The 25,076-nt window shown below is 53.0% G+C and overlaps 13 protein-coding genes across 13 annotated transcripts; 8 read left to right on the forward strand and 5 right to left on the reverse strand.

Moving 5' to 3' along the window:
* Positions 1 to 68: 68 nt before the first annotated feature.
* Positions 69 to 2,123, forward strand: CLF1 (NineTeen Complex (NTC) component; the record flags this gene model as incomplete). Its single annotated transcript, XM_049359473.1, has 1 exon — positions 69 to 2,123. One exon carries the CDS (start codon positions 69 to 71, stop codon positions 2,121 to 2,123), a length of 2,055 nt encoding a protein of 684 aa, XP_049206004.1.
* A 323-nt stretch (positions 2,124 to 2,446) lies between these two features.
* On the reverse strand, positions 2,447 to 3,693 carry J4E79_010639 (uncharacterized protein; the record flags this gene model as incomplete). The annotated part of the gene is made up of 4 exons (XM_049359474.1): positions 2,447 to 2,511; positions 2,564 to 2,965; positions 3,337 to 3,591; positions 3,645 to 3,693. 4 exons carry the CDS (start codon positions 3,691 to 3,693, stop codon positions 2,447 to 2,449), a joined length of 771 nt encoding a protein of 256 aa, XP_049206005.1.
* A 471-nt stretch (positions 3,694 to 4,164) lies between these two features.
* J4E79_010640 (uncharacterized protein) lies at positions 4,165 to 4,514 on the reverse strand (the record flags this gene model as incomplete). Its single annotated transcript, XM_049359475.1, has 2 exons — positions 4,165 to 4,418; positions 4,469 to 4,514. The coding sequence occupies 2 exons, from the start codon at positions 4,512 to 4,514 to the stop codon at positions 4,165 to 4,167; spliced, it is 300 nt and encodes a 99-aa protein (XP_049206006.1).
* Positions 4,515 to 4,829: 315 nt separating this feature from the next.
* J4E79_010641 (uncharacterized protein) lies at positions 4,830 to 5,190 on the forward strand (the record flags this gene model as incomplete). Its single annotated transcript, XM_049359476.1, has 2 exons — positions 4,830 to 4,896; positions 4,946 to 5,190. 2 exons carry the CDS (start codon positions 4,830 to 4,832, stop codon positions 5,188 to 5,190), a joined length of 312 nt encoding a protein of 103 aa, XP_049206007.1.
* A 1,470-nt stretch (positions 5,191 to 6,660) lies between these two features.
* J4E79_010642 (uncharacterized protein) lies at positions 6,661 to 7,238 on the forward strand (the record flags this gene model as incomplete). Its single annotated transcript, XM_049359477.1, has 3 exons — positions 6,661 to 6,721; positions 6,780 to 7,013; positions 7,072 to 7,238. 3 exons carry the CDS (start codon positions 6,661 to 6,663, stop codon positions 7,236 to 7,238), a joined length of 462 nt encoding a protein of 153 aa, XP_049206008.1.
* A 448-nt stretch (positions 7,239 to 7,686) lies between these two features.
* Positions 7,687 to 8,267, forward strand: J4E79_010643 (uncharacterized protein; the record flags this gene model as incomplete). Its single annotated transcript, XM_049359478.1, has 3 exons — positions 7,687 to 7,747; positions 7,799 to 8,038; positions 8,104 to 8,267. The coding sequence occupies 3 exons, from the start codon at positions 7,687 to 7,689 to the stop codon at positions 8,265 to 8,267; spliced, it is 465 nt and encodes a 154-aa protein (XP_049206009.1).
* A 253-nt stretch (positions 8,268 to 8,520) lies between these two features.
* On the reverse strand, positions 8,521 to 9,577 carry J4E79_010644 (uncharacterized protein; the record flags this gene model as incomplete). The annotated part of the gene is made up of 2 exons (XM_049359479.1): positions 8,521 to 9,152; positions 9,265 to 9,577. 2 exons carry the CDS (start codon positions 9,575 to 9,577, stop codon positions 8,521 to 8,523), a joined length of 945 nt encoding a protein of 314 aa, XP_049206010.1.
* A 1,160-nt stretch (positions 9,578 to 10,737) lies between these two features.
* J4E79_010645 (uncharacterized protein) lies at positions 10,738 to 12,288 on the reverse strand (the record flags this gene model as incomplete). Its single annotated transcript, XM_049359480.1, has 1 exon — positions 10,738 to 12,288. The coding sequence occupies one exon, from the start codon at positions 12,286 to 12,288 to the stop codon at positions 10,738 to 10,740; it is 1,551 nt and encodes a 516-aa protein (XP_049206011.1).
* A 611-nt stretch (positions 12,289 to 12,899) lies between these two features.
* J4E79_010646 (uncharacterized protein) lies at positions 12,900 to 13,753 on the forward strand (the record flags this gene model as incomplete). The annotated part of the gene is made up of 2 exons (XM_049359481.1): positions 12,900 to 13,087; positions 13,144 to 13,753. The coding sequence occupies 2 exons, from the start codon at positions 12,900 to 12,902 to the stop codon at positions 13,751 to 13,753; spliced, it is 798 nt and encodes a 265-aa protein (XP_049206012.1).
* Positions 13,754 to 14,202: 449 nt separating this feature from the next.
* Positions 14,203 to 16,411, reverse strand: J4E79_010647 (uncharacterized protein; the record flags this gene model as incomplete). The annotated part of the gene is made up of 8 exons (XM_049359482.1): positions 14,203 to 14,722; positions 14,770 to 14,815; positions 14,863 to 14,922; positions 14,995 to 15,060; positions 15,111 to 15,715; positions 15,895 to 16,102; positions 16,153 to 16,233; positions 16,285 to 16,411. The coding sequence occupies 8 exons, from the start codon at positions 16,409 to 16,411 to the stop codon at positions 14,203 to 14,205; spliced, it is 1,713 nt and encodes a 570-aa protein (XP_049206013.1).
* A 552-nt stretch (positions 16,412 to 16,963) lies between these two features.
* Positions 16,964 to 17,933, forward strand: J4E79_010648 (uncharacterized protein; the record flags this gene model as incomplete). Its single annotated transcript, XM_049359483.1, has 3 exons — positions 16,964 to 17,123; positions 17,171 to 17,377; positions 17,425 to 17,933. The coding sequence occupies 3 exons, from the start codon at positions 16,964 to 16,966 to the stop codon at positions 17,931 to 17,933; spliced, it is 876 nt and encodes a 291-aa protein (XP_049206014.1).
* A 2,172-nt stretch (positions 17,934 to 20,105) lies between these two features.
* J4E79_010649 (uncharacterized protein) lies at positions 20,106 to 20,757 on the forward strand (the record flags this gene model as incomplete). Its single annotated transcript, XM_049359484.1, has 2 exons — positions 20,106 to 20,378; positions 20,452 to 20,757. The coding sequence occupies 2 exons, from the start codon at positions 20,106 to 20,108 to the stop codon at positions 20,755 to 20,757; spliced, it is 579 nt and encodes a 192-aa protein (XP_049206015.1).
* A 3,264-nt stretch (positions 20,758 to 24,021) lies between these two features.
* On the forward strand, positions 24,022 to 24,505 carry J4E79_010650 (uncharacterized protein; the record flags this gene model as incomplete). Its single annotated transcript, XM_049359485.1, has 3 exons — positions 24,022 to 24,130; positions 24,234 to 24,346; positions 24,419 to 24,505. 3 exons carry the CDS (start codon positions 24,022 to 24,024, stop codon positions 24,503 to 24,505), a joined length of 309 nt encoding a protein of 102 aa, XP_049206016.1.
* Between the last annotated feature and the right edge of the window lie 571 nt (positions 24,506 to 25,076).

Here is a 25,076-nt window from a genome sequence, read left to right on the forward strand (position 1 = left end):
CTCTCACCATCACGCGCATACCGTTACATCCCATATCACGCCCTTGATCATCATATTCGAACGCCAACATGGAGGCCTCACGAGGACCCCCGCGGGTCAAGAACAAGGCCGCGGCGGCTGTCCAGATCTCTGCCGAGCAATTGCTGAGAGAAGCCGTCGACCGTCAAGATGAGAAGCTCAAGGCGCCAACGCAGCGCTTCGCCGACATCGAGGAGCTGCATGAGTTCCAGGGGAGGAAGAGGAAGGAGTTTGAGGACTATGTGCGGCGGAACCGTATCAACATGAACAACTGGATGCGCTATGCTTCCTGGGAGCTGGAGCAGAAGGAATTTCGACGTGCCCGAAGCATCTTTGAACGAGCTCTCGATGTCGACTCAACCTCCGTCCCGTTATGGCTGCGATACATTGAGAGTGAGATGAAGCACCGCAACGTCCAGCATGCCCGTAACCTTCTCGACCGCGCCGTGACCATTCTTCCGCGAGTCGACAAGCTATGGTACAAGTATGTCTACATGGAGGAGACGCTCGGCAACATCGACGGTGCCCGCTCCGTCTTCGAACGCTGGATGCAGTGGGAGCCTGAGGAGGCGGCATGGAGCTCATACATCAAGTTGGAGAAGAGACACGGCGAATTTGAGAGATGCCGGGCAATCTTTGAGCGCTTCACCGTTGTTCATCCGGAACCCAAGAACTGGATCAAATGGGCCAAGTTTGAGGAGGAGAACGGTACCAGCGACCTCGTGCGCGATGTCTACGGTACCGCTGTCACAACACTGGGAGACGAGTTTATGGATGAGAAGCTATTCATGGCATACGCGAAGTTCGAGGCAAGACTGAAAGAGCTGGAACGTGCCCGAGCTATCTACAAGTTCGCCCTTGATCGTATGCCACGATCGAAATCGGTCAACCTACACAAAGCCTTCACAACCTTCGAGAAACAATACGGAGACCGAGACGGTATTGAAGACGTAATTCTGTCGAAACGACGTGTACACTACGAGGAGCAAATCAAGGAGAACCCCAAGAACTACGACAGCTGGATCGATTTTGCCCGACTGGAAGAGACGTCTGGCAATCCCGACCGTGTTCGAGACATATACGAGCGAGCGATCGCCCAGATACCACCCACACAGGAGAAGCGCCACTGGAGACGGTACATATATCTTTGGCTTTTCTACGCAGTCTGGGAGGAGACAGTTTCGCACGACATCGAACGAACCCGTCAAATCTACCAAGAGTGTATACGTTTGCTGCCACACAAGCGCTTCACATTCGCCAAAGTATGGCTGGCTTTTGCTCATTTCCTTGTGCGACAAGGAGAGCTCACCGCTGCACGCAAGCTGCTGGGTCAAAGTTTGGGCATGTGTCCAAAGGACAAGCTCTTCAAGGGCTACATCGAACTGGAGATGAAGCTCTTCGAGTTCAACCGCTGTCGGCAGCTTTACACCAAGTACATTGAGTGGAACGGCTCAAACTGCCACACATGGATCAACTTCGCTAACCTAGAGCGTGGTCTCGACGACCTTGACCGTGCGCGTAGCATCTTTGAAATCGCTGTTGACACACAAGAAATGGACATGCCGGAAGTTCTATGGAAAGCATACATCGACTTCGAAGAAGAAGAAGGCGAATACGGCCGCACACGCGCACTCTACGAGCGCCTCCTCGAAAAGACCGACCACGTCAAAGTCTGGCTCTCCTACGCCCAATTCGAACTCGGCGTCCCCGACGAAACCACCCCCGAAGACGACGAAACAATCAGCGAGCTCGCCAAATCCCGCGCTCGCGAAGTCTTCACCCGCGCGCACACCCGACTCAAGGAGAAGGACCTTAAGGAAGACCGCGTGGCGCTTCTCTCTGCGTGGAAAGCGTTCGAAGATGTTCATGGAACTGCAGAGGACAAGGACAAGATCGAGAAACAGATGCCCCGCAAGGTCAAGAAGAGGAGGAAGTTGGACGACGACAGCTTCGAGGAGTATGTCGATTATGTTTTCCCGGCCGACGACGAGAGTGCGGCGAAGTTGGCGAAGCTTATGGCGAATGCGCAGAGGTGGAAGATGGCGCAGGCTGCGAAGGCGGCTGCGGAAGGGAATGGGGATGCTGCGGATGGGGGTGGGGAGTAGGAGTTTTTGGGGTGTTTCGGAGGTGGGGTGTATGTAACATAAGAGGAATTAGCATATTTGGTTCGGTAGCAGCCGGCAGTCTGCCATGCAATACGACTTCTAGGCCGTGGATAACAGTACATGCACTTTATCAAACATTCCGGCTGTTGTCGCGCAGGGTTTGGTTCTTAGCGTAGGAGTATGAAAGAGCCAGAGCGAGGAGCAGACATTCGAGAGTAAAGGGTCTATCGCAGAATATATATGGGCCGAGGCGCTAACATACATCCCACCTTGACGACCTGTTTCCTTGCTATCCATGACTGCCAGCAAAGAGTGTCAATGTATCACTCCTTCCACCAGTCAGTGCTGATGTCGTACTTCTTCAGCTTCTTTGCCTCATCTGTCTTCTCTGCTACCTGTGAGCGAGCGCTTCTCTCACATCATAGCACTTCTCTACTTACCCATAGTAGCCATAGTCTCGACCATCTGGACACGCAGCTTCTCGATGAGATTGTTGTAGCTTTTCTCGAGAAGATACCTCGTCGGGAAGACGGGATGGGAATGAGGTCCTGTGACGATGCGCTCCGACTTTAGGACTGGAATCCAGTCGTTGGAAACAGCCTTTCCAGTCTTCCAATCAGCGGCGTTCGGCTGCGGGTAGACGATGACCCATGAGACAACGCCGTCGCCTGTGGTGTCACTGCTGTAGATGACATCGAAAATGGATCCGTGGGGATACTTGGGGCCGTAGATAGCGCGGGCCTGGGCTTTGAGATATATTAGCTGGATGAACAAGCTGTCGTCGATTTCGTTCGGACGTACATATGATGCGCGTAACAAGCGCCTCTTCGTGAATGACTTGACTGTTGTCTCCCATCTTCGCTGACGTGGACAGGTGTTTGGGAATTATTGTAAGTGAGAGGGAGTAGACAGCAGAGAGCGGATTCGGTCATGACTATTTTGGGTGCCAAGACGCCAGGCCCGATTCTTTGCTTGTATTCACTTGAGTCAAGCTGTTTTACATGTGTCAGGCTGGTGTTCCTTCTCCTAGCTTCCATGGCCGCTTCCAGCTAACCCGATACATCCTTCCCTATGTAGTCGGGACCAAGAGGTCCCGAAGCCAGTCCAGTGTTGGCGAATCCATCGCGAATTACTTCTCAGTCTTCTTCTTGTACGCCTCAACTAAACCTAGTCAGTGGATGGATGCGATAGTGCCGCAAAATTCTTCACTTACCCATGACCTCCCTCATTTCTTTCCGCAGGCCGGCAAGGAGCTTTTCATAAGCTTGGATCATGGATATCCCAGAACTCGATGTCATAACTGGAGACCAAACGGGGGCGGCGTTTTCGACTGTCTTGAAGAGTGGCCTTGGAGGGAAGACGACGACATAGGCGGTGAATTGATTCTTGTCTCCCGGAGTATCACTACTGACGACGTCGAATTTTGAGCCTCCCGGGTATTTCTCACCGTGAATCACGCGGATATGGGCTGTGGAGCGAATTAGTCATTCGAGAAGGATTGATACCCGTCTAGAAACGTACAGAGGATGGTGGCTTTGAGCGCCTCTTCTTCCACTGCTACGGAGCTCATGTTTGCTGTTGCCCAATGCGGAGTTCGAACTTGGGCATGGGGTTTGAAGTTGAGTGGGAAAGTGTATGGCTGCAGGAATATGAGAGTGGCGAGGCGAAGACAAAATGATTTATAGGAAAACACTTGTATGCCAAGACACATTGTATTCCCTTAGCTCTACCTAGGTAGTGACTTGATCGCAAACAGCAAATGCAGGACCAACCATATGTAGAGCTATTTCTCGGCATGGACGCACCCGCCTGATAGCCACGTTACCAGACATTTCCAAGATCTCAATCCCCGAACAGGCCTGGAGCCTACAATGAAGTTAAGCCACCTACTTTGCATGTTTCCTAGGTTGACGTGCCTGGTAGCCATGATCCCAAGCCGCCGAGTCAATGTAAATTACTTCCTGTCGCTGGCCTTGCACCTTTGCTACTCTACTTGCTGTTAGTCTCTAGTCCTTGTATCTTCACATTTTCCTCTCCTTACCTAGGTACTCAACGCAGCGGCTATCTTGGAACGCAGATGCTGGAGCAGGTTGTGGTAGGTTTCTTCCACTCGACTGAGTTTTTGGGAGAACAGGACTACCTTGTGCTCGGCGGATACGACTTCGCCAGCTGAGTACGGCTTTGTTTTGGGGTAAACGACGACATGGGACACAGTGCTCAGATACTCGCAGCTGGTGACAACGTCGAACACGGAGCCGGCGGGGTACTTGGGGCCGTAGATGACGCGAGCGTGGGCTTTGTGTTACGTTAGTTTTATAAACAGAAGTAACAACGTTAGTACATACAGATGATGGTGGCTTTGAGCGCTTCTTCCTCTTGTGCTTGGCCCATCGTTGCTGTTGATACGTGGGATGTCGTTAAGTGTAGTATGGAGAAAGTAGAGAGCAGATAGCAGAGCGAAAGCTTTGTTGAAATACCTGTGTGCCGAGACGCAGTTTTACAGTCTTACTCTCACCTTCACTTTTGGTCCTACCCGATTCGCATTTGCCAAGGACTAATGACGTCTTCGCAAACAGAGAGAGCAAGCGCAGAGTTACGGCCTTAGAGACGAAGGGCCCGTACTGATATGTACAACCTGTCTGTTTTTCCCTCAAACACTCTCACACTCCAACACGAGACTCAAAACCCTTCGCTCAAACAGCCAAGATGTCGTCCACTTGCGAGAAAACCAGCGAGCATCAATCTGAAGAGACGCTCAAAGCGACCATACTGTGTGAGTGTCTTCGAATCGCAGCCGTTTGACATGTCTAACATTCCGATAGCCCACGCTCGCGCAGTCTTTGGTGAACATTGGCCCAAAGGCTGCGAATTCGACGTCATCATTAGTGATATTTGGATGCACGGTGCCCCATCACTCTTCTCGGCCTGGGTCATCGTCTATCCTGATGCCGGAGAATCCAATTGGGTGCCTATTCTAGACACCTTCGGCACCATCAGCGTGAGCTTGGCGTACGATGATCTGATTCGGGAGTTGCGCAGGAGGGTCGCTGATGTCATGGGTCAGTGAATGAACAAGAATTCTAACACACAAGAGTAGCTCACTGACCATACTTAGTCAAGAAGTCCAAGAAGCACATGCCGGAATAGGCCTACTCAGAAATTTTCCTACGGAATACCTGTCGTGCCGTTCCGGCTGCTCATCCGTAACTATGTACAGGTTAACAAGGGGGTGGGAGATCTTGTGGCTGCTATTAGATGTTCGGCTGCGAGCGGCATATAGGTTGAGTCTTGCAAGAGCACTTTGGCCAGATGAGGGTAGTGGTGTCGCATTGCTGCGCACTTGTGGTTGCCAAATGCGAACTATCCGAGTACCGGCAAAGAAAGTGGGCTTGGGATCGCGTCTTGTGCAGTACCATGGTACCTAGATAGACAAGGAACTTTTCGCACAACAGCTCCACATCCCAAACTCCTACTCCAACAACACATCACTACCCACGCAACTAGTTATTCAGAACATATGATGTTGGAAACGAAATTCAGGGCCTGGGCCAATCCCGACTCGGCTATACGGGAGAAAGAGATAAAGGAACAGATCCTGTGTACGTCGCTACTACTTCCCATTCACACCCTAATATTCAATAACTTACGATCAAATCGCAGCACAAGGTCGTTCCCTATATTCTCAGCGTTTCCAATATGGTTCAGGCTTCGACATCGTTCATAGCAGGGCCGACACTTCGGAAGGCCCTGATTACACAACTCACCTTATCGTTTATGCCCCGTTGGGCACGTATCCGGAAAGGGACTGGGAAATTGTTCTTTCGGTCGATAACAGTACGAGCATTTTGGGCGGTTTGGACACTCTCATGGTAGAACTTACAAAGCGGCTGGGTGACAAGATTGGTAAGCACGGTGGCCGAAGACGAAAAGCGCAAGAACTGACTGAGCGGTCCTGTTACAGAGCAGAAGAGAAAGGGTCGTGTTCAAGTACCTGCGCAGGTTCGGGAGCGTCGTGAGGACAGAGAGACTAGAGAGGCTGAGAACGCGCGAAGACTTCTCTGATCCATTCGATGGTGGAATCTTTATTCGTTAACGATGGGTACGTGGTCGCTAGCGGTACCGCGCCTCTACCCACATGCGCAGTATCAACTCCATACCAGACACTTGCGAGTCTGGAGGGTGTGGCAAAGAAGATGGAGATGGAACTTTTGCCACTACACATGCAACGGCACACGCAACGGCCATAGCCCGATTGTCAGCCTCACTTCAGCTACTATAGCAATGCAAACATCGGCGAAAAACTGCCATTTCATAATTCGTGCCAGAACCCGAGCGCCGAAGTTCCGTTTGAGGAGTCCTTGCTATTCTCGCTGCGGATTAGTCACGTAGTTCAGGTCATAAGCGAGGAGGTGAAGGTGAGTTGCACTCTCCGCAGCTAATAAGAAATCTTCAACACGACAACTACAATCCTTCTACCCCCCACTTTCCAAACCACAACAACCCCACGTCACCCCCAAGCTCAGCAGTCATTACCACCATGGCCATGTCCAAGTACGAAACCATCATCTGGGAAGATAAGATGAAAGAGCGGATCATGTGTAAGCAATCACGATTACAATGCTCCACCTCTCAGACTAACATTTGACTATCTTAAAGCTCTTGCTCGCGCGAGATACACCAGCGATTTCGAAAGTGGTTCGGTCTTCGACATCATTCACACTACTGTCAAACACGGCAACAGCACTTCTTACGATACCCACCTTATCGTCTACGAGTCGCCAAGCACCAACGAGGTCTTCCAGTTCCTCATCACTATGCAGTGCAACTCTTTTGCCCAGGGACTGGAAGCTCTCATGAGTAGGATCCAAGCGCAGTTGGGTCGTAGCATCAGTAGGTTGCTTAGCCAACAAGCCCACATCCGTGTAGGACCTGACTGACTTTTCCACAGAGAAGGCAAGGGAAGACAAGTTGCGGGATGAATCTGAGTACGGAAACTATGGCTACGATTCGGACGGAGATCGCTACAAGTACTACCCAGAGGTCGCAGCTGAAAGGACACGATGTCTCACGATGAAGCTTGCCTTGACCAGCAATTCGGAGGTTGCTCGTGGATAGCGGAACTGATTTTGCTCGTAGCGAAGACGCCGAATCAAGCGTTGGCGAGTCGTAAGAGAGTAGTTGGGAAGATACAACGAGCATCCCCCACTATCCACATGCAAAAAAGTAGACCTGTATGCGCCACTGCCTTGATAGATAGCAATGCAACCCATCAATCAACACATGCCATCGCGCAGACTACGTCGCTTCCTACACTCCTACTCTTAACATACTGAGCCACATGTCAGCGTCCGCCTGGAAAAGGACTGAAAATTCGCTCAGCGGTTGTTTGCTGTCTCCGTTTTGGGCTAGCTCATAACAAGAGCGGTAGGTGAGGGTGAGTCGCGCTTTCCAGTTGACAAGAAACTTTTCGCGCAGCGACGAGCTCCAACTCTTCTACTACTCACTTCTGCAACATTTCAAGCCTAAAGTCTAGTTGCCGGGCAAAGGCAGCACCGCAAGCACCATGGCGATGTCCAAATACGAGAACATCATCTGGGAGGAGAAGATCAAAGAGCAGATCTTGTGTACGCGCCCTATTCTTACTCGTTCGTACATGTCAAAGCTAACTCAATCAGCTCACGCCCGTATCTTGTACTCTCAGAAGTTAAACCCAAACTCCATACTCGATGTCGTCAATACCACTTCCAAGCTGCCCGGGTACTCGTTCGTAGCCTACACATCCCACGTTGTCGACATAGACGCACCAAAAAACACTGGGTGGAGAGTTCTATTGTCGAGTCGGGAGTGCATGTCTCTTGGAGAATGCCTAGAGGAGACGCTACAGACTCTGCAAGACCTTCTGCGACCTCGCTTGCGTAAGTCCTTATACACATAGTTCCAGAGAAGTCGAGGGTGTAGTGCTGACACTATGTGCTTACAGAGCCCTTTGCACGGCCGGCGTACACGGAGAACAACAACCTGGCTAGGCGTTCTATCAAACAGCAACGACGCGTAGAGTCAAATAGGTCGGCAGATGCGTTCCTAGCTGCTCTTGCAGATGAAGTTCAGGAAAATTCAGCCAGTAAGAAGCGGAGGCGATACTAGGCCACGCGTCACTTCGTCTCGTGTATGAGCATTTCATGATGGACTGGGTCTCTTCCGGGTTATGTCCTACGCTGAACAACGCTGCTGGAAGGAACATGGAAGGCAACCGCAGGTCAACAGATTGAGTGTAACAAGCCTGCGTTCCCAGTACTTATCCAAGAACTGGTCATCAACACTGCTTGAGATACTACATACCCGTCATGCACATCAAATGAGAACAGCGTGCCATCACACCTCCCTCCCATCTCACACACTACAGCAAATCATCCTCATCAACGCTTTCCCCCCTCCTCCCCGCCAGCCAAACCCTCCCACTCTCATACGCACCCAGATATAGTCCCGCCCCGATGAATGTCCAAACACCCCTCAACGCACCACCTCTCCACAATCCCTTAAACCCCTTCTCCTCTACAATCTCCTTGCCCACAGCCCAACTACTCTTCCTGCCTCTCGACTGCGACGGCGAAGCCTTCATCGGATTAAGAGAATCCGCCGCGTCCTTCGCCGCATTCTTAACCGTATCCTTCGTCCCCGCCGCCTCCTTCCCCAGCGCATCTACCAACCCTTTCCCCCCATTCCCCCCCTTCTTCCCCTTCCCCTCATCCCCAGGTCCCTCCGCAGCAGCGAGCATAACCCTCGTCTTAATAACATCCACCGGCGTCGTAAGCACCGCACTGACCGCCCCCGCACTCCCCGCGCTCAACGCCGTGATCCAACCCATCTCAAATATCCCACCTTTCGTCAAACCTCTATCATCCCTATACTTCTTAATCCCCTCTTTGAGCCTCTCGAACATAGGGAACTGCATCGCGGTAAAAGGGAGGTTGCGGCCTGCGAGGGCGGTGTAGCCGCGCCAGAGGGCGAGGGGGTTGGATTGGAATTTGGCTGGACGGGGAGGGGGGGTATGTTAGTTTGGTGTGTGGTGGATGGGTATGGGCGGGTTGTGTCGAATTTGCATGGCCGGTTCGTGTGGTGGATAGTGAACGGGGGGACTTACCCAGCGTCTGTAACGTGGCATTCTGCGATTGAGAAGTCGAAGAAACCATCTGCGCGTTCTGCTTTATGACTTCTGCGGGGGTGAGGATGGCGCAGGAGACTAGTTCTGCTAAGGAAGAGGCGGAGGCGTGGACGAAGGCTATGGGGAGGATGGCTTCGTTTCTGGTATTGGTATTTAGGCGGGTGAAGAGGGATTTTGTGTGTTCGTAGGTTGTGAAGAACGCTCCTGCTGATGGGGTGGTTAGCATGTATATTTTCCGCATATCTGGTTCTCCTCTTATCTCGCGGACACTTTCTTTCCGTCCAAACGACATATCATCTTTCAACTCTTTGCTCATCAAACCTCTCCCTGACAACCATGCCATCCCCTTCTCTTTCCCCTATCCCAACAAGCTCTCTCACTCATCCCACGCATCTCTGCTCTTTTCCTCTTCTCCTCTAAAACCACGTTCAGAAACCTCTACTTACAGCTCGGCAACGTAGCAATAATCACACTCCCAATCCCCTGATACACACCACGGAACAACTTTGGATCCACCTTGCCCGTCCGCGTATCCGTGTAGAGTTTAGCATATTCTGGGCTTTGGATGCGCGTTTTTATTGTGTCGAGTGGGTAGACGAGGAGGTCTACTGTGAAGGCTGCTATTGCGCCGGCCTTTTCTCATTAGTAATGTTAAATCGGGTTCTCTTGAACAGGTTCTTCGTGTTTGGAGGTTGGGTGGGTGTGTTTGTTCGGTTCCATCTCTTTCTCGTTCTCAATTAATTGCATGGAGAAGACGCGCATGTCGGTCGCATACACGCCAGCTGCCAAAAGGCCCGCGTCCAAGCCCATTCAAAATCAACAACAACAACCAGAGATTGAAAACTCACAATCAAAATATCAGAACTAGTATTCCCCGCCATTGCAAAGAGAAAAAGACACGTCAAGCTGCAGATGTATGAAGATCAGATGTTTTCGCCAGGATTATTCTGAGCCTCGTAATCGATCTTCAGGTACATACAGGGTCCGATAAAACCACATGCATGACGTCACCGATGATCCGCCCGACACGGATTCGCAGCTAACGGCATACACGACTTCACGTGCCCGAAAACAACGAGAAGAATTCATGGTCATGAACAGTTGATGTATATAATGTGTCTAGATTATTTTGTGTACTATTTTCTTTTATCTAATCTCACAATTTCCATCCCCGTCATGCCGTACCTGCACCTGCTACGGCATTCCCTCCGCTAGCAGCAACCCACGATATCAAAGAAGAAGAAGGGGTATATAAACCTAATCCCACCCAGGATCTCATCCGTCGTACATGATCCCAAACCCACATATTTCCCCCATTCCCTAAACGCCTATAAAAACACTTTTCATAAAGACATATCCATCCCATCATAGATCGAACCTGCGATCATTTCCATTTCCATTTCCATCATAAAAACGCAAAGGAAAAAGAAGGGGATGCTACCACCACAAACACTAGAGCTTCGTATCCTGCCTATTGGAGTCGCTCAGCCTGCGGAAGGGCCCTTGCATCGTGGCACTAGGACCCGGCCTAGCACTACCCGCACGTGTAGCGTTACTCCCGGCGCTCGCACTAGCGCCTGCGCCTGCGGTACCTGGTGTTCTGGAAGTGGCGGTAGCGTTGGAGCGCTGTTGGAGTGTCGCACTGACTACCCATTGCAGGTGCATGCGCATGTTGCTGATTGCGGCGTTGACGTGCAGCATTTCGTCTTTGGAGCGTTGGCTCTCGTTGATGATCATCATGTTGGTGCGGCCGTCGAGGTCGGTGAGCGCGTTGGAGATGCGGGATACTTCTTCGCGGAGGGAGTCGTGTAGTGTGAGGAGGTGGTGGACTTGGGAGTCGAAAGGAGGTTGGGCGGAGTTGTTGCTGTCGTTTCCGCCTGGTGGGGCTGGTGGAAATGAAGCGGGCGGGAGGCGGAAGTCTGGCGTGGGTGCTTGGGGGTCGGTGTCGTTGGGGTCCAGGGGATCGGTAACAGGGAAGGAGGCGTCGTTTCCGTTGGCTGGATACAGGTAGTTTGTGATGTTGGTGAGACCGTCTTCGAGGATGCCGACTTTCCTGGTCAGGGGCTCCATTCGCGCCTCGTTCCTCTCGATGCGGGCCTGCTGTTCGCGGAAATGGGGCGCCATGGTTGCCATTGCGCAGGTTGGTTCGTGGAGTACGACGTCGGCACGCTCGGCTTGGAACTTGCATCCGACGATGGTGCCCTGGCATGATATGACATGTTTCGGGCAGTCGTTGTTGATGTGAGGCTTGAGGTCTAGCCGTAGTATCTCAGCCGAGCAGAGCGTGCAGGTAGTCAAGCGGTTAGCACAGAGGCTCCGCTGGTGCTCTTCGAGATCCTTCTTGAGGAGCGAAGCGTGACAGTCCTCGCAGCTGACGGTGTAATGCAAGCAGCCCTTGTGGAAGTCCTTCTGTGATATCTGCAAACGACAGTCTGCGGCAGAGCATTCGACAGGCGTGTATTCGCAGTACAGCATGACATGGTCGTTGACGTTGACGCGCTGGGCGACCCAGTTGCAGCCTGCCTTGGTGTTTGGACACTTGACCACCAGCTCATCCAGCATCGTCTCGATAATCTTAGGCACCGGGCGAATGTCACTGTCGCTTTCAACAGCATGCCGGCACGTGGGACATGTCCTCTTATGCTGCGGCGCCCATGCGTGATCGAGACACTCGCGGCAGAAGTAGTGGTCGCAGGAGAGCTGAACGGGCTTATCGAAGGGGGCGTGGCAGATGAGGCAGGTGAGGTTGCTGTCGGGCGTGGAGACGTATTCTAGGCTGGCGAACTCGGGGGGTACTTTGACGATTCGGCTGTGACGGCGCTTCGTTGAGGGTGAGTTTGAGACGCGGACGGCCAAGGGCGAGGGGCTGCTGGGAGGGCCGCCGACGGGCATTCCACCATGCTGCTCTTCGGCCCAGCCAGTCCAGTTGGCGTTGCTGGACGAGCGCGACGAGCGTGAAGACCGGCGGTCGTTCGGGGGTGGGATGGGGCTTGGCGACGACATGCTGGGGGAGTTGGTGTGGAGGGTTGGCGGGAGTTGGCGACGGATAGATGCTTATGAAAGAGAATCGCGTTCACGCGCGTCGGGGCAGGTGCAGTCGGCGGTGAGATGCGCTGTCTCGGGTCTCCTCTTGAGCGTCGATCGAGGTGGCTGTGGGGGGTTTGTTTGTCAGATGGCCGCTCTGCCAGTCATCCACGGGGGGCTGCAGAGCGCCAGAAGCAAAGACTATGTCGGGCGGTCAGGATGGCACATTCTCCCGAAGCAGAAGGGAGCATGCCGTGGCTTGGTGGTTGCGCGACAGAGCGACATGGTGCAGCCCTGGCCGCTCCCCACCAATGAACCCCCAGCCGCCCAGCCACGGCATAGTGGGCCTGTCGTCAGCGGTCCGCTCCTGGAGTGCAGCAGCCTTGCCATCTCCACTCGCGCTTCAGCTGCAACGTCGTGTGTCTGTTTCACATCCATGGATTGCTGTACATAGTCGCATCCACTCGTAATTATCAAAGTCAATCGCGCTTTCCCTCGCACCGTTCGCGCGTACCATCTCCGGCGCATTGGGTCCCCGTACCACGCACTACACCACCGCCTGCAACCAACCCTCACCCACCACAGCCACCATGGCAACCAACCCCCCACAGCTCTTCCTCCTCGCCGACCACATCAAGCTCTCCCTACTCGAGCGCCAACGCGCCCTCTCCCTCAACCTCCCCTCCAACAGCCAAGATGGCCAGATCTCGCGCTCGCTGGAGCAATTGCGCTCCGGCATCGAGTCGCTGGAGTCGCAAGTCCAAGACACCTCGGACGAGTAGGCCCACCCGACATCTCTCTATACAGGAATATTATTTACTAATTTATCGTGAGATCAATAACATCACAACTCCCCCGCCTACGCACCCAACTCGCAGAACTTACCGCCCAATTCACACCCACCACCACCAAAGCCACCTCCAACACACCAACATCACCAACCCTAACCTCCCCCAACACCCCCTCCCTAACCTCCGACTTCGCCGTCGCGCAATCCAAAAAACCCGCTCCCACGCGCCAAACCTCAAAATCTGTCCGCTTCTCCGACGCCCCCTCCGATGAATCCGACGACCCCAATCGCTCCTCCCTATTCCCCTATCGCGACGACCCCTCAGATTCCACCCCAGACCAAACTTCTTTGGATAATGAGCAAATCCACGAATACCACAGCCGCGTAATCGCAGACCAAGACAGCCAACTCGATTCGCTCGGCGCGTCCATCGGGCGGCAGCGCGAACTCAGCATGCAGATAGGGGATGAGCTGGACGGGCAGGTCATGTTGCTGGATGATGTGGAGGAAGGGGTGGATCGGCATGCGGCGCAGTTTGTGAGGGCGAGGGGCCGGTTGGATCGGTTTAGTAGGAAGGCGAGGGAGAATTGGAGTTTGACTGTTATTGTGGTGTTGATTATTATTTTGGTGTTGTTGATTGTTATTACGAAATGAGAGGGTGCGGGAGGGCGTTATGTTTGGGTTAGATGGATGGCGTTTTTGGGTGGAATTGATTGGCATGGTATACTCAGACAGAGGGTTGTCAGTCCCATGTTGCATTAAGAATGAGACATCTATCCACTTCTCACTTTTGATCATTGCTATGACTACCGCTACAGCATACATGTACCCTCACCAACACATAGCACCTACTTCAGAAGCTCTGTCATCCCCAAACCGAGACCAAGCTGCGTTCCCCGCAACCACTCACGCACGCCCAAACGCCACGCCATGATGCAAAAGAAGAAAAGATAGAAAAAGGCTAGTAGTGATGCTTATAAAGCTCGAAGGGTATCGCTGTATTTTGATATGCAAAGGGACAAGAACTTTTTCGCAGTCTTGTGGTTTGGTGTGGGAATCTTCTTCCATCCCATGGTTTGAACATTGTGGTGGCGCTTCTTGCCTCACGGCAAGCCGATCGCTTTTTTCGACTTGTCGTATACGACGTATGTGATTGAGACGGCAGGAACGACCTTGAGCAGGTTCGGCGTGAGACCCTTGAATAGTCCTCTAACACCCTCACCCGCGATAGTTTGTCTCGTGACATCCATAATGCCCGTGTACGTCCGCGGATGCAGAACAGTACCTTGACTCTGCAGTCGTGTTCGCAGGAGGTTGAGCGGGTAAACAGCACTTGCACCGAACGCGCCGGAGAAACCACCAATAGCTGCTGTCATGAAGCCACCTGGCTCGGCGTCTTGTTCGTGGCATCCGAGTCGCTTCGCGTTGCGACGCGCGACGTAGCGTTTGAGGTACTCGAATGTACCTAGATCGAGGGCTGCGTAGGGGAAGATGCCGACAATGCCCATGGGTAGACCGCGGTAGTATGCGGGTATTCCACCGGCATTCCACATCTTCTTTGCTGTGGCCCAGATCAGTCGGTTGCCGTGTAAGCCGCCAGAGACGGTCTCGCATTGCATGCGACTGGGTTGGATTAGCGCGAGTTGAACGGATATTTTGACTCTACTCACAACTTCAGGGTATCGATGGGGTAGACGGCGAATTGTGAGACCATGCCTGAGGAATGTCAGCACTGGTCCGATTACATCATCCTGAGAACTCACCTGCTAGACCACCAGCGACAAACTTCGACCATGAGTGTATTATGGCGGGGTCATTGTGTCCTTCTATCTTAGCGAAGACGCGTTTCGCAGCCTGCGCGAGTTAGGGGAAGCGGTTGGTTTATTTGACTATACTTGCCTCGTAAGACCCGAATTTGATAGCCGATTCCGGCATCACTTTAACGACGTTCAAGCCGTTTCCTATTGCAAACGTCAACTCCAATCGCCACAAAGCAGTGACGGATACTTACCAGCGTACAAACTGCGCATACCGCCAGCCTGCCAGAGCTCCTTGGTGGCGGTCGCAAGTGGCCTCCAAGCATTCATGGCAGCTTTGACAATATTGCCATGTTTGGCGGCGACGACAGCTTCTTCCGCAACATTGGTCTGGGCGATGAGGTAGACTTTCAAACGATCGAGCGGAGCAGTGGAGGTGCGAGAAACAATGCCTGCAACGCCTCCCGCCACGAAATAGCCTGGATTGGGAACACAAGCAATCAGCATGGTTCCTAAGCTCTCTATAAGTCCTGCCCGTATCTCTTCGAGAGGAGCGCTGCTCGTCTCGTGTGCAGACCGTGGCGGGAGGGTACCTTGGTAGGCAAGTGTCGAAGTAGATGAAGCCATGTCGAGCGGCGCGCTGGGCTCTGGCGGAAGGGGATTGTAGGGCGGTGTGTGCGCTACAATGAAAAGGGAACCAAAGAAAAAACGAAGAAAACGCTGTGTAGTACCTAGGCCTTGGATTGTGTCGTCACTAATGGCAACGTCGCCTTCCTGGTTTACTTTCATGGTGGCGGAAAAGTACGACATTACGGCGCCGAGGGATGGTGCGCTGACCGGAATGAATAGAAGAAAGTCCCTAATCATAGTCAGTAAGATTCACGAAAGTCCTCAATGCAACACCCATGCAACACATCTCGAGATCTTGTCGCGGTTTTAGGCCAAACGACAATGGTCTCAGTCTGTTCGCGCTTCCACCGTGTGTGATGCCACTCCAATTCCACCCGTTGTGCAGCCGCAAATCGACTGGGTACATACCGCCATTCTTCAAAACTGATGTGCCCATCATTGTTGGTGTCCACTTCGGAAAAGAACTTGTCGAGATTACTGTTGGGCACTGTGAGGCCGGCCGTTCGCAAAGCTGAGCGCAGCTCGTCCTTGGAGATCTTGCCGTCGTGGTTGTAGTCGATGGTCTGGAACAGGTGCTGAAGCTCCTTTTCGGTTTCGTGTACGAATTTGCGGAATTCTGGATTCGCGTCAGTACACGCGCAATTCGGTCAGAGAGAAGGCACCCACCTTGGTATGTGATCCTTCCATTACCATCGGTATCTACAGCCTGCATCACCTCGTCCAGGAGCTGGTCTGCATTTTTCAAGGCTACAATGTCGGGTTAGCGGCCGGAAGTTTGCGCGCAACATCCTTCCTTACGATGATCCAGCTTCCGCAGCCCCTTTTTGAGGCCTGCGAGGTCAAGATGGCCCTGTTTGCGCGTGTCGAGAGTTGCCCATAGTTCGTCCACCCTGCCGTCGGCAACGCTTGCGCTCTGTGTGTCCATTGTCGTCCTGCTATCTCCGGTCTATCATGGCTGAGGGTCGCGACACACACGGGAGGGCGACTATCGGCACCGGGCGAGGTGAATTGCGAGAGGAATGGCTGGCTGGGAGGGACACGGGCTCGTATAGGCTTCGACGTGGGGTATGAGGTCAGTCTCAAAGCTTGGAGAGGGCGGCTGAAAGAGGCTAGCTTCCCATGCCGCAACACCGAGGGAAGCCACGACAGGAGCCTAACATTCGCTCGCATCTGATTGGACACCGCGTCTGAACCCCGACACCTCTTCTACGCTTCACATTGCACTCACTTCATACCGGCACATCGTCTGATAATGTGTTGAAATTTTACTTCTTTGTCGCCGTGTACCCGGCCTACTGGTCCACTGGCGTCTGCTCCAACAAACTGTATTCAGCCTGACGAAATCGCATCTGGTATTGAGGCGACATCTGAGAAGGCCATTAAATCACTCGAAGAGCATACGAATATATACTGCAGTGGCTTGAACGGATCGATCATTCCATCTCCACGTTAATTCATCGCATCGCACTCGCCCATCATGTCTTCCAGTTACTGGGAGTCAACCCAGCGAAAGTTCTGGACTTTCACAAAGCAAGAGCTAGCACTTGAACGAAAGAGAATGGAAGATGCGGAGAGAAACCTGGTCAACCTATATCCTTTACCAGATCGGCGGCATCTGAGCATTTACTTTTCGCATCGTCAGTAACGTGACCTGGTAATCCGGGGTTGTGCTGATATATTTTAGAACTGTCAAAAATGGCAAGACCACTGGGAATTCGACAGCAAGCTCTGGCTACTGCTCAAGTATACGTCCGACGCTTCTACGCCAAGGTAGAAATCCGAAGGACAAATCCAGCGCTCGTGCTGGCAACAGCGTTGTACCTAGCGTGTAAGATGGAAGAGTGCCCCCAACACATCAGAATGGTACTGGCAGAAGCACGGCATTGCTGGGGTAAGTCATCACATGCACATCAACCAAACAATCCTAACAGGTAACAGACACATCCTTCAACGACGTCTCTAAGATTGGCGAGTGCGAATTCACACTCATCTCCGAGATGAATTCGCAACTAATTCTCCACCACCCATACCGCAGCCTCGCGGAACTGCAGACCCAGTTCCAACTGACGCAAGAAGAGAACGCTCTAGCATGGTCTATCATAAACGATCACTACCTCACAGATCTCCCGCTTCTTCACGCACCACATGTCATTGCCATCACGGCGATGTTCTTGGCAGTCGTCCTGAAGCCCATCGGCTCGCAAGTCAATGCAGCTGGGATGAACAACGCACTCCAGACGCTGGGCAATGCGCGCGGTGGGCAAGGCATGCAGGCGAGGATACAGAAACTTGTCGACTGGCTTGCTGAGAGCAGTGTGGATATCGAGGCTGTTGTTGAGTGCACGCAGGAGCTGATATCATTGTATGAAGTCTGGGAGACGTATACCGATAAGACGTGCAAAGACCAGATTGCGAAGTTTGTCAAGGCAAGGGGTTTGGACAAGTAGATTTTGGCTTGGCTCGAAGGGGTATCTTTGGAGATTGACGAGTGGGGTTTGAGTATTGGCAGCTCGACGGTGTTATGAGCACTGTATGAATCCCGTATAGCAGCCAACAAGCTCAACGCACGCGAGCAAGTCTGTTTTCTCTTTGTAGCTTACCGCGGGATAAACTTGACATATTTAATTCTTGTAACACTAAGGAAGACTTTGGTTTGCTTGCTCACATAAATTATTCAGCTCTACGTCCAACGTAACAGGTGACGCGTTTAGCTCTTTCTCGAGTACGCAAACATTCGACCGTTGTGTTTCCGAAGACCTGGTGCCAGACGAAACGGCTTCGCGGACATGCATTGCTTGTCAATCACAGCGGCCATGCGCCACCCGCCGCAGCATAGGGCTTCCCCAGGTATCACTCCGCTGTGCCACCACGAGCTGCGGCCACCCTGTCGGCGAGCTTATCGGGGTGGTCAGCACTTTAAGCAGTAAGCAGCCTCACAGTACGATTTTTCATCGACATCACTTATGCATCCAATACATGCACTTCGCCTGCTTTCATATAAATTAATACGCTCGCGTCGAGTTGCGCATTTCGCAGGGTAGAGAGACGATCAAATGAGCGTGTTTCGAGCTGAAGTGGTTCTTCATGCGAGAAAGCTTGGCCCGTCGCAGAAATGTTTGCGAGTGATGGACGTCACGGCACTTCACGATGGTCAGGTCAGGGTCCGATGGAGAGGTCGCGATGCCCGTCATGGAGTACCCATAACACGACGACATCACCCCAAGATGGAGTGACGACAGCCTGCTGCTAAGGGCGTCGATCACTGGACAGGCCGTCGAGCGTCCGGGCCGGGCAGAACGAAGACATTGCGCTATTTTGGTCTCAGCTAGTGGCAGCGTCCCATTGGCTAGAGCGCTGTATCCCAGCCGTCGGGACGTCACACGAGATGAAGCCCGGGCGTGTTCGGAAACACTGACGGGTGGAAAACGTCTCGCATGGCCGTCGGCGTTTAGACGCTGTTGTCGGAGGTGCAACGGCGTGGACCAGAGGCAGATGTTCGCAGGTGTCGCGCTGGTCAGCAGGTGGTCGTGGTCTCAACAGATTCATAGACAGGCGGGTGCTTGAGCTGGCATTCCAGAACATGGGCAGTGCGTCGTAATGGTAGGGATTGGCAGGCGCCGTCGGCAGGGACTCGGCGGCCACGAGCGAATCCTGGCATGGGCTCAACCACGGTGTCAAGCTGCTGCTGGCCGTCGCAGGCACAGGTGCGTTAGCGTTCAGTCGTCGGCAAGGGCGGCCGCATCGCAAGTGCAAGTCCCAGAGGCTTCTGGAGGGCGGCCTCGAGGGGACAGGCGGTGGTGGCAGTGGCTCGGATGGGCAGGCTGCATTCCCCTGGCGACGGCGGTAGAGGTGCGGAAGAAGCGGTCAGGGCGCAGAAGACGGTGGGTGGTCACTTGCCAGCCAGCTCACAGCCTCGCTGGGCTGGCAGCTCCTAGCGTCATGTGTCGCATAAGGGCTGTTTGACGATGCGCCGCCGCCCGGGATTTACTTTTGCGCGCATCCTCATCTGAGTTTATCTCAAGTCTATCGATTAGGTGGGCTAGGAGTGCGCGATAGGCGTGGCCGACTATTGAACCAAGCTGCCTCGATGCTCGAGGCAGGAGGGATGAGGGCGCTGGCCCGGGAGGCGATCCGTCTGCGCACACCTGGCGGCGTCTCTGACCTCGCAGCGCAGAAGCGTGCACAGGGCGCTAACGGCTAATCCCTGCGGCGCTAGAGCGCTTCGAGTCCAAGGGGGCGCTGGAGTGGCGAACTAGCAGGGCTGCGAGCCAATCAGGCGGGCCTCGCACTAAAATCGAGGCACTCGGACACCACACATCTCGTTTGACCCAGCCTGTTCATCTCCAGCCCTTTCGCTCCTCCTGCTCCTCGCACTTCTGCACCGCATCTCTCACCACATCTTCTCAGCCTCGCATCGCAATACCCGTAGTTAATAGCTAAAACCACCCGCATCCATCTCGCACACCGCAGCTGCTTCTTGCACCACCGCTACCCGCCGCTTTCCGAGCTATACCCCTTTGTTTCGCCTTTGTTGTGGTCGCGCTGCCTGGCTTACAACACAACCCCTCCCCGCCCAACAGTCATCCCAACCACAACCACCACAAACCACCACCGCCAACATGTCGCAATTCTTCAACTACGGTGCCCAGCAGCACCACCCCCAGCACCTCAACGCCCACACCCACAACCACCACGGCGGCCGATCGCGGAGGGCGCCCCGGATCTCGGCCCAGCAGCACAACAAGCAGTTCCGCCAAGTCCGCACCCCCAAGGAGTTCAACGTCGAGCCCCCCACCCTCATCGCATACAAGCGCGACTTCGAGGCCGCCCGCTCATTCGACATCGAGGACGACGAGATGTTCTGCCCCTTCCACCTGCTCACTGAGGATGATGTAAGTCGCCAATATTTGCCACCCGCCCATGTCGTCGACTCCGCCTGAACTGGCGCTGACACTCGATGAACAGTTGCAATCCATCCACTCGTCCGGCTCAGACCGCTCGTCGCTATCGAGCGGCTCGCCTGAACAGTCGCCGCTTCAGCACCAGCTGCAGCCGACCCCCTCGTTTGTCCTGTCCTCGGCTCCCAACCCGTACACCCCCGTCGGATTCCAACAGAACAACTCGCAAACCAAGCTGCACCAGCCGCTAGCCCAGCGCACACGCAATGCCATCCCCATCGTCGACCCCTCGACACGCGCTGTTGCCAGCCCACCTCCCTCTGTCTCCCCCAACCGACAGATGCAGCAACAGTTCATGTCGCGACGCTGGTAAAGTCTTGCAGGCACGCGGCCGAGCGTCTTTATTCGGTCAACATTGCGGCGTCTGTGTTGCTAGGCTAGTGGCTACCTGGATCTAATCCTCTTCTTCTCGATATCCACCGGCTCTCCCTGTATAAATCACGATATCTTCTTCGACATCTTGGGTATACCACTTGAACGGGGCAACGGCGTTGCACTTATAGCGAAAAACACATCATTTCCGGATAGAGCGCTTTGGTCCTTGCTTTACAAGCGCTAACGCATTAACGGCGGTTTGCACATAACGGTGTTTCTGGGTCTCGCATTTCTGGCTATTCCTATTGGAAAAACTTGTTGGTTACAGAACGGTGTTTCTGTATCTTTGTTGCCCGGCTGCGTCTCGTCGACGTTTGCCATTACAAAGGGTAGATTTCCTATGTGCGGTTGGCTTATCTCTCTCTCTCGGGTTTCAAGCGGTCGGTATATACCATTTGTTGGGCGCCTATCTTGCGAAAGCGACGGTGTCTGAGCGTACATGTTGTGGGAGTCATCAATCGGTGGTGTTATCTTTTGGGTTCCTCTTCGCATTGTCACAAACCACTACTCTTTGTTTGGTAGTAGTTGTTTGTTGTACGGACGACGCTGGGATGATTCTACGCAGTCATTGGGCGCTGGAATTCGCTTTTCCGTCGGTGTTGCTCTCTCTTCTCCATATCTTTTTGTCTTGTTTCTGCTTTTCCAACTGTACGAGGATTTATACGACGACAACAACACCCCCCAAAGGAGTAGGCGTGGGTTGTGTGTGGTTTGCGATTGATCTTTCTTTCTTGGATGTCGTCTTTTCCTTTTTTTTTCTCGCTATTATGCGATACTCCTCTCTCTCCTTAGATGAGATGAGAGCTCTGTTCTCTCTCTCTTACCTTATATCTACACGCCTCGATGCTCTTTGGAGTCTTCGGGGGCAGTGACATATCCTAGGAATGGAATCTACGCAATCTTTGTTCATATCATCATCTACTATTGTCGTATATCGTGAACTTTGACTTGAAAAGCAGCCTTTTTCGAAATTGCTGCCAGTATAGTACCGAGCATATTCGCATGGTACCGAGCTGGCCATCTCGAGATAAGATCGTTATCAACCCCGCACGCCAATGCCACGCCGCGGCCCTTCGTTCAGCTCTCTCTCAGCGTCCATTCAGGTACCAGGCTAGGCTCTTTCCCCCCGGACTTCCGATCTGACTAAGATCACTGGATGTAGGCTAGTTTCAAGGGGGAAGCTATGCCGATTCGTCGCCCCGGAGTACTTCCTGGGTGGCGTGAGTTGGTTAGGCCAGTCTGGTTACAGACGATCCGTAGGTAAACTTTAGATGAAGGTCCCTGAGGAAGTTGTCACGAGGAGCGCTGCTGCGAGATTTAGCTGGCGTGATGTGCGTATTCTAGACTCGGTGCTAACTGGTAGTGCACCGCTGCCCTGGGGTCGTTTGCGGCGCGTGGTTGGATGGTATGGCTAGGTTAGGTTGGGGTGTGGTGAGGAGGGGGATGGGTGTATTGGTTGGTTGTTTGTTTTTCTGCTGATGGTGATGGTGATGGTTGTCGACCCGGGGGATTGGGGCTGAAAGGAATTCGATAGAGCGAGTTGTGTGGTCGAAGAAAGGTATTGGATTGGACTGGGAAAGTGGTAACCATCGACACGGGCTAGTGATATATGCCTACTTTGCATGTTTGTGATGTAATAAGAAAGTATGTGCATGTTGTATGCTCATGATTTACTCGTTAGTCTGTCGGAAGAATCGCATCTAACGTATCTCGTGACATTGTGTTAGCGTACCCGCTATACTAAGGGAGATGTCGGGGAATTGGGTTGCGCTATTATGTGAAGTATCATGAAAATCACTACATGCTGTTATAGATAGGACACATATCTGCTGTTCGTATAGAAAGTCAGAGGGAATGGCGTGTGGGTGTGAACATTTTCAACGGCAGACATGATATCGACCTTGTTTAGCGGTACCACGGATCAAGATACGAAAGGGATCTTCCTGCGCAGCTCTACAAAAACCCCAGCAGTGGGTAGTAGAAACAGGAAGAATAACAAGATGGTGAGGACACAGAGAATGATTTTGGGAGCCCAGTGGCGGTCTGGAAGGAAATGCCGTTTTTATAAAGAGATCATGTTCGTTACAAACGTGTGTACTTTGCAAGTGTATGTCTATAACCCACCATCTTCCATCTCTCAATAAGGCTTACCTCAGCTGAAGATTTCTATTTCCCAACGACGACGCATAATTTTGTACCAGTCAAATGGCATCCATCCTCCACATCAATGGAGATGGGCCTCACATCAGGAACCGAGTCGAATTACCCTGGCCAACCGCATGTTTCAGTCTGACAGTAGGAATTCCTGTGTCGTTGTCCGGTCGTCTCTTATCGCTTTCTGACCAACGCGAATAGTCCAGTGGGCTCAGCTACTCGTTGCGATGTTTGTCCTGCTTTGGGGCTTGGACACGACGTTCGCATCAGCATCTTCAGTTAGTCTCACGCGGTATTCGTCCAGCGGCAGGTCGTAGCTGTCCGTCATCCTGACATTGTGGTCGACTACAACATATCGCTAGGCCTGGGGTTCGACACCGCAATCGAAGTCGACGTTCATCATGGCAATTGCGACGTGTAAGTGGGTCCATTGGATTCGCGTGTCTTGGTCTGTGCAGTTCCTTCGTCGCGTTGGCATATCCAGGCACAAGTGACAAGACAGACAGGCAGATACTGGAGCGTGCGACGGCATGGCCAAGAGCAAGAGGTGATGTGTAACCGATGCTTTGTTTTGTGCCAGGTGGCATCTGAGCAGCTGACACCCCAAGCTCCAGATGGCTACTGGTACGTTATGCTAGAATTGGGCGGCCTGCATATTCACAAGAGCCTCTGCAGATCTAGGCCTCAACTAGCTGTCGCAATGGCATGACTAATGAGGCTCCGTCGAGTGGCTGACAGGAATCGGCCAATGTTCGTAATGGTGATTGCCGGCCGGGGAAAGTATGACGTCGTGTGCTGGAGCTAGTCACGTCCACTAACCGAGGAACGTGTGTTTTCTCCAGCATACCAACCTTTCCTTCTGAAGCGTCCATCTGCCAAGTTTGCAAGCTCTTTCCATACTACTGAGATACTCCATCGACTCAATTGACCTTCCTTCCTCCTGTCAAGCTACACGAACACACCGAAACATACCCAAAGCTAGAAGCCCCGAGCTATACCGCCGAAACCCCGCAAACTTCCCTCCACATAAACACCCCCGAAACCAGCCATGTCCGCTATCCGTGCCTTCGCGACCCGTCGCGCTCCCTTTGCCTTTGCTCAGCGTGCCGCTTTCTCCCAGTCAATAGCCCGCACCGCTGGCAAGGAGTCGGCTCTCCGTACGTCCGCACCGCCAACCTCGGCTTAGCGCCAACAATCACAGCATTGAACGCGTGCCAATATTACACTGCGAGAAGGAATCGAGCTGACATGAGCGAACAGACTCTGAGAACCGTGCTGAGGAGGTCGAGAAGAAGAAGCAGGAGCAGCTCAACAAGAAGAAGGACGGCAAGCAACACTGGGAGGAGCAGCTTGCCAGTGACAGCGAGAGCGCTGTAAGTTGGATCTATCCTATCGGGAAGATGGAAGAACATGGTTATGAGAGGATTGGCTAACGGAGAGAATAGGTCAAGGCGGATCGTTCCGAGACCGGCAAGGACACCAAGCAGCAGATCAAGGAGCTTCAGGAGGAGACCAAGAAGGTCGGCCAGTAAACGAATCACGTACGACACACGAGCTCGATATACGAGACTCCCTTCCGGTTTACAAAAGGACGCCGGGCGCCATATCGAATTGGCTCATACTAGGACGGGAGCGGCGATAGGGAAAATGGGATCATAGGATGATGAGCTATCTGCAGTACCCAATTGACCCAATTAATTCAGTCACATTTCACGAAATTCTTCATCTCTCTGAGGACCGCGCCTTCTCCAAACCGTATTGCTTTCTTCCACAATAGCTGACCTCCTGTCACAGACCGCCTTGTAGCGATACGCCCCACTGTAATGCCAAGTACGACCCACCATCTTCCTTCAGACGCGTAACACAACACGTGAAAGCCGGATACTGTCAACGGTGCCACATGAACCTGCTATATTGTCACTGGCCATCTAGGACCCAACGTGCACTATCTATTCAATATGACAACCAGGGCGCATCCGATCTACCAACTTCACAAAACTCCACAACCCCACCAACCGCCCCTTTCTAAACCCTACACAACCTCCCACTATCAAGATCATACTCCCACCCCTCCGTCCCCACCCCCGCCAACACAAACAAACT

The sequence above is a fragment of the Alternaria viburni genome (genome assembly GCF_023758015.1).
Source record: "Alternaria viburni strain BMP 2772 chromosome Unknown scaffold_32, whole genome shotgun sequence".
Lineage (NCBI taxonomy): Eukaryota > Fungi > Ascomycota > Dothideomycetes > Pleosporales > Pleosporaceae > Alternaria > Alternaria viburni.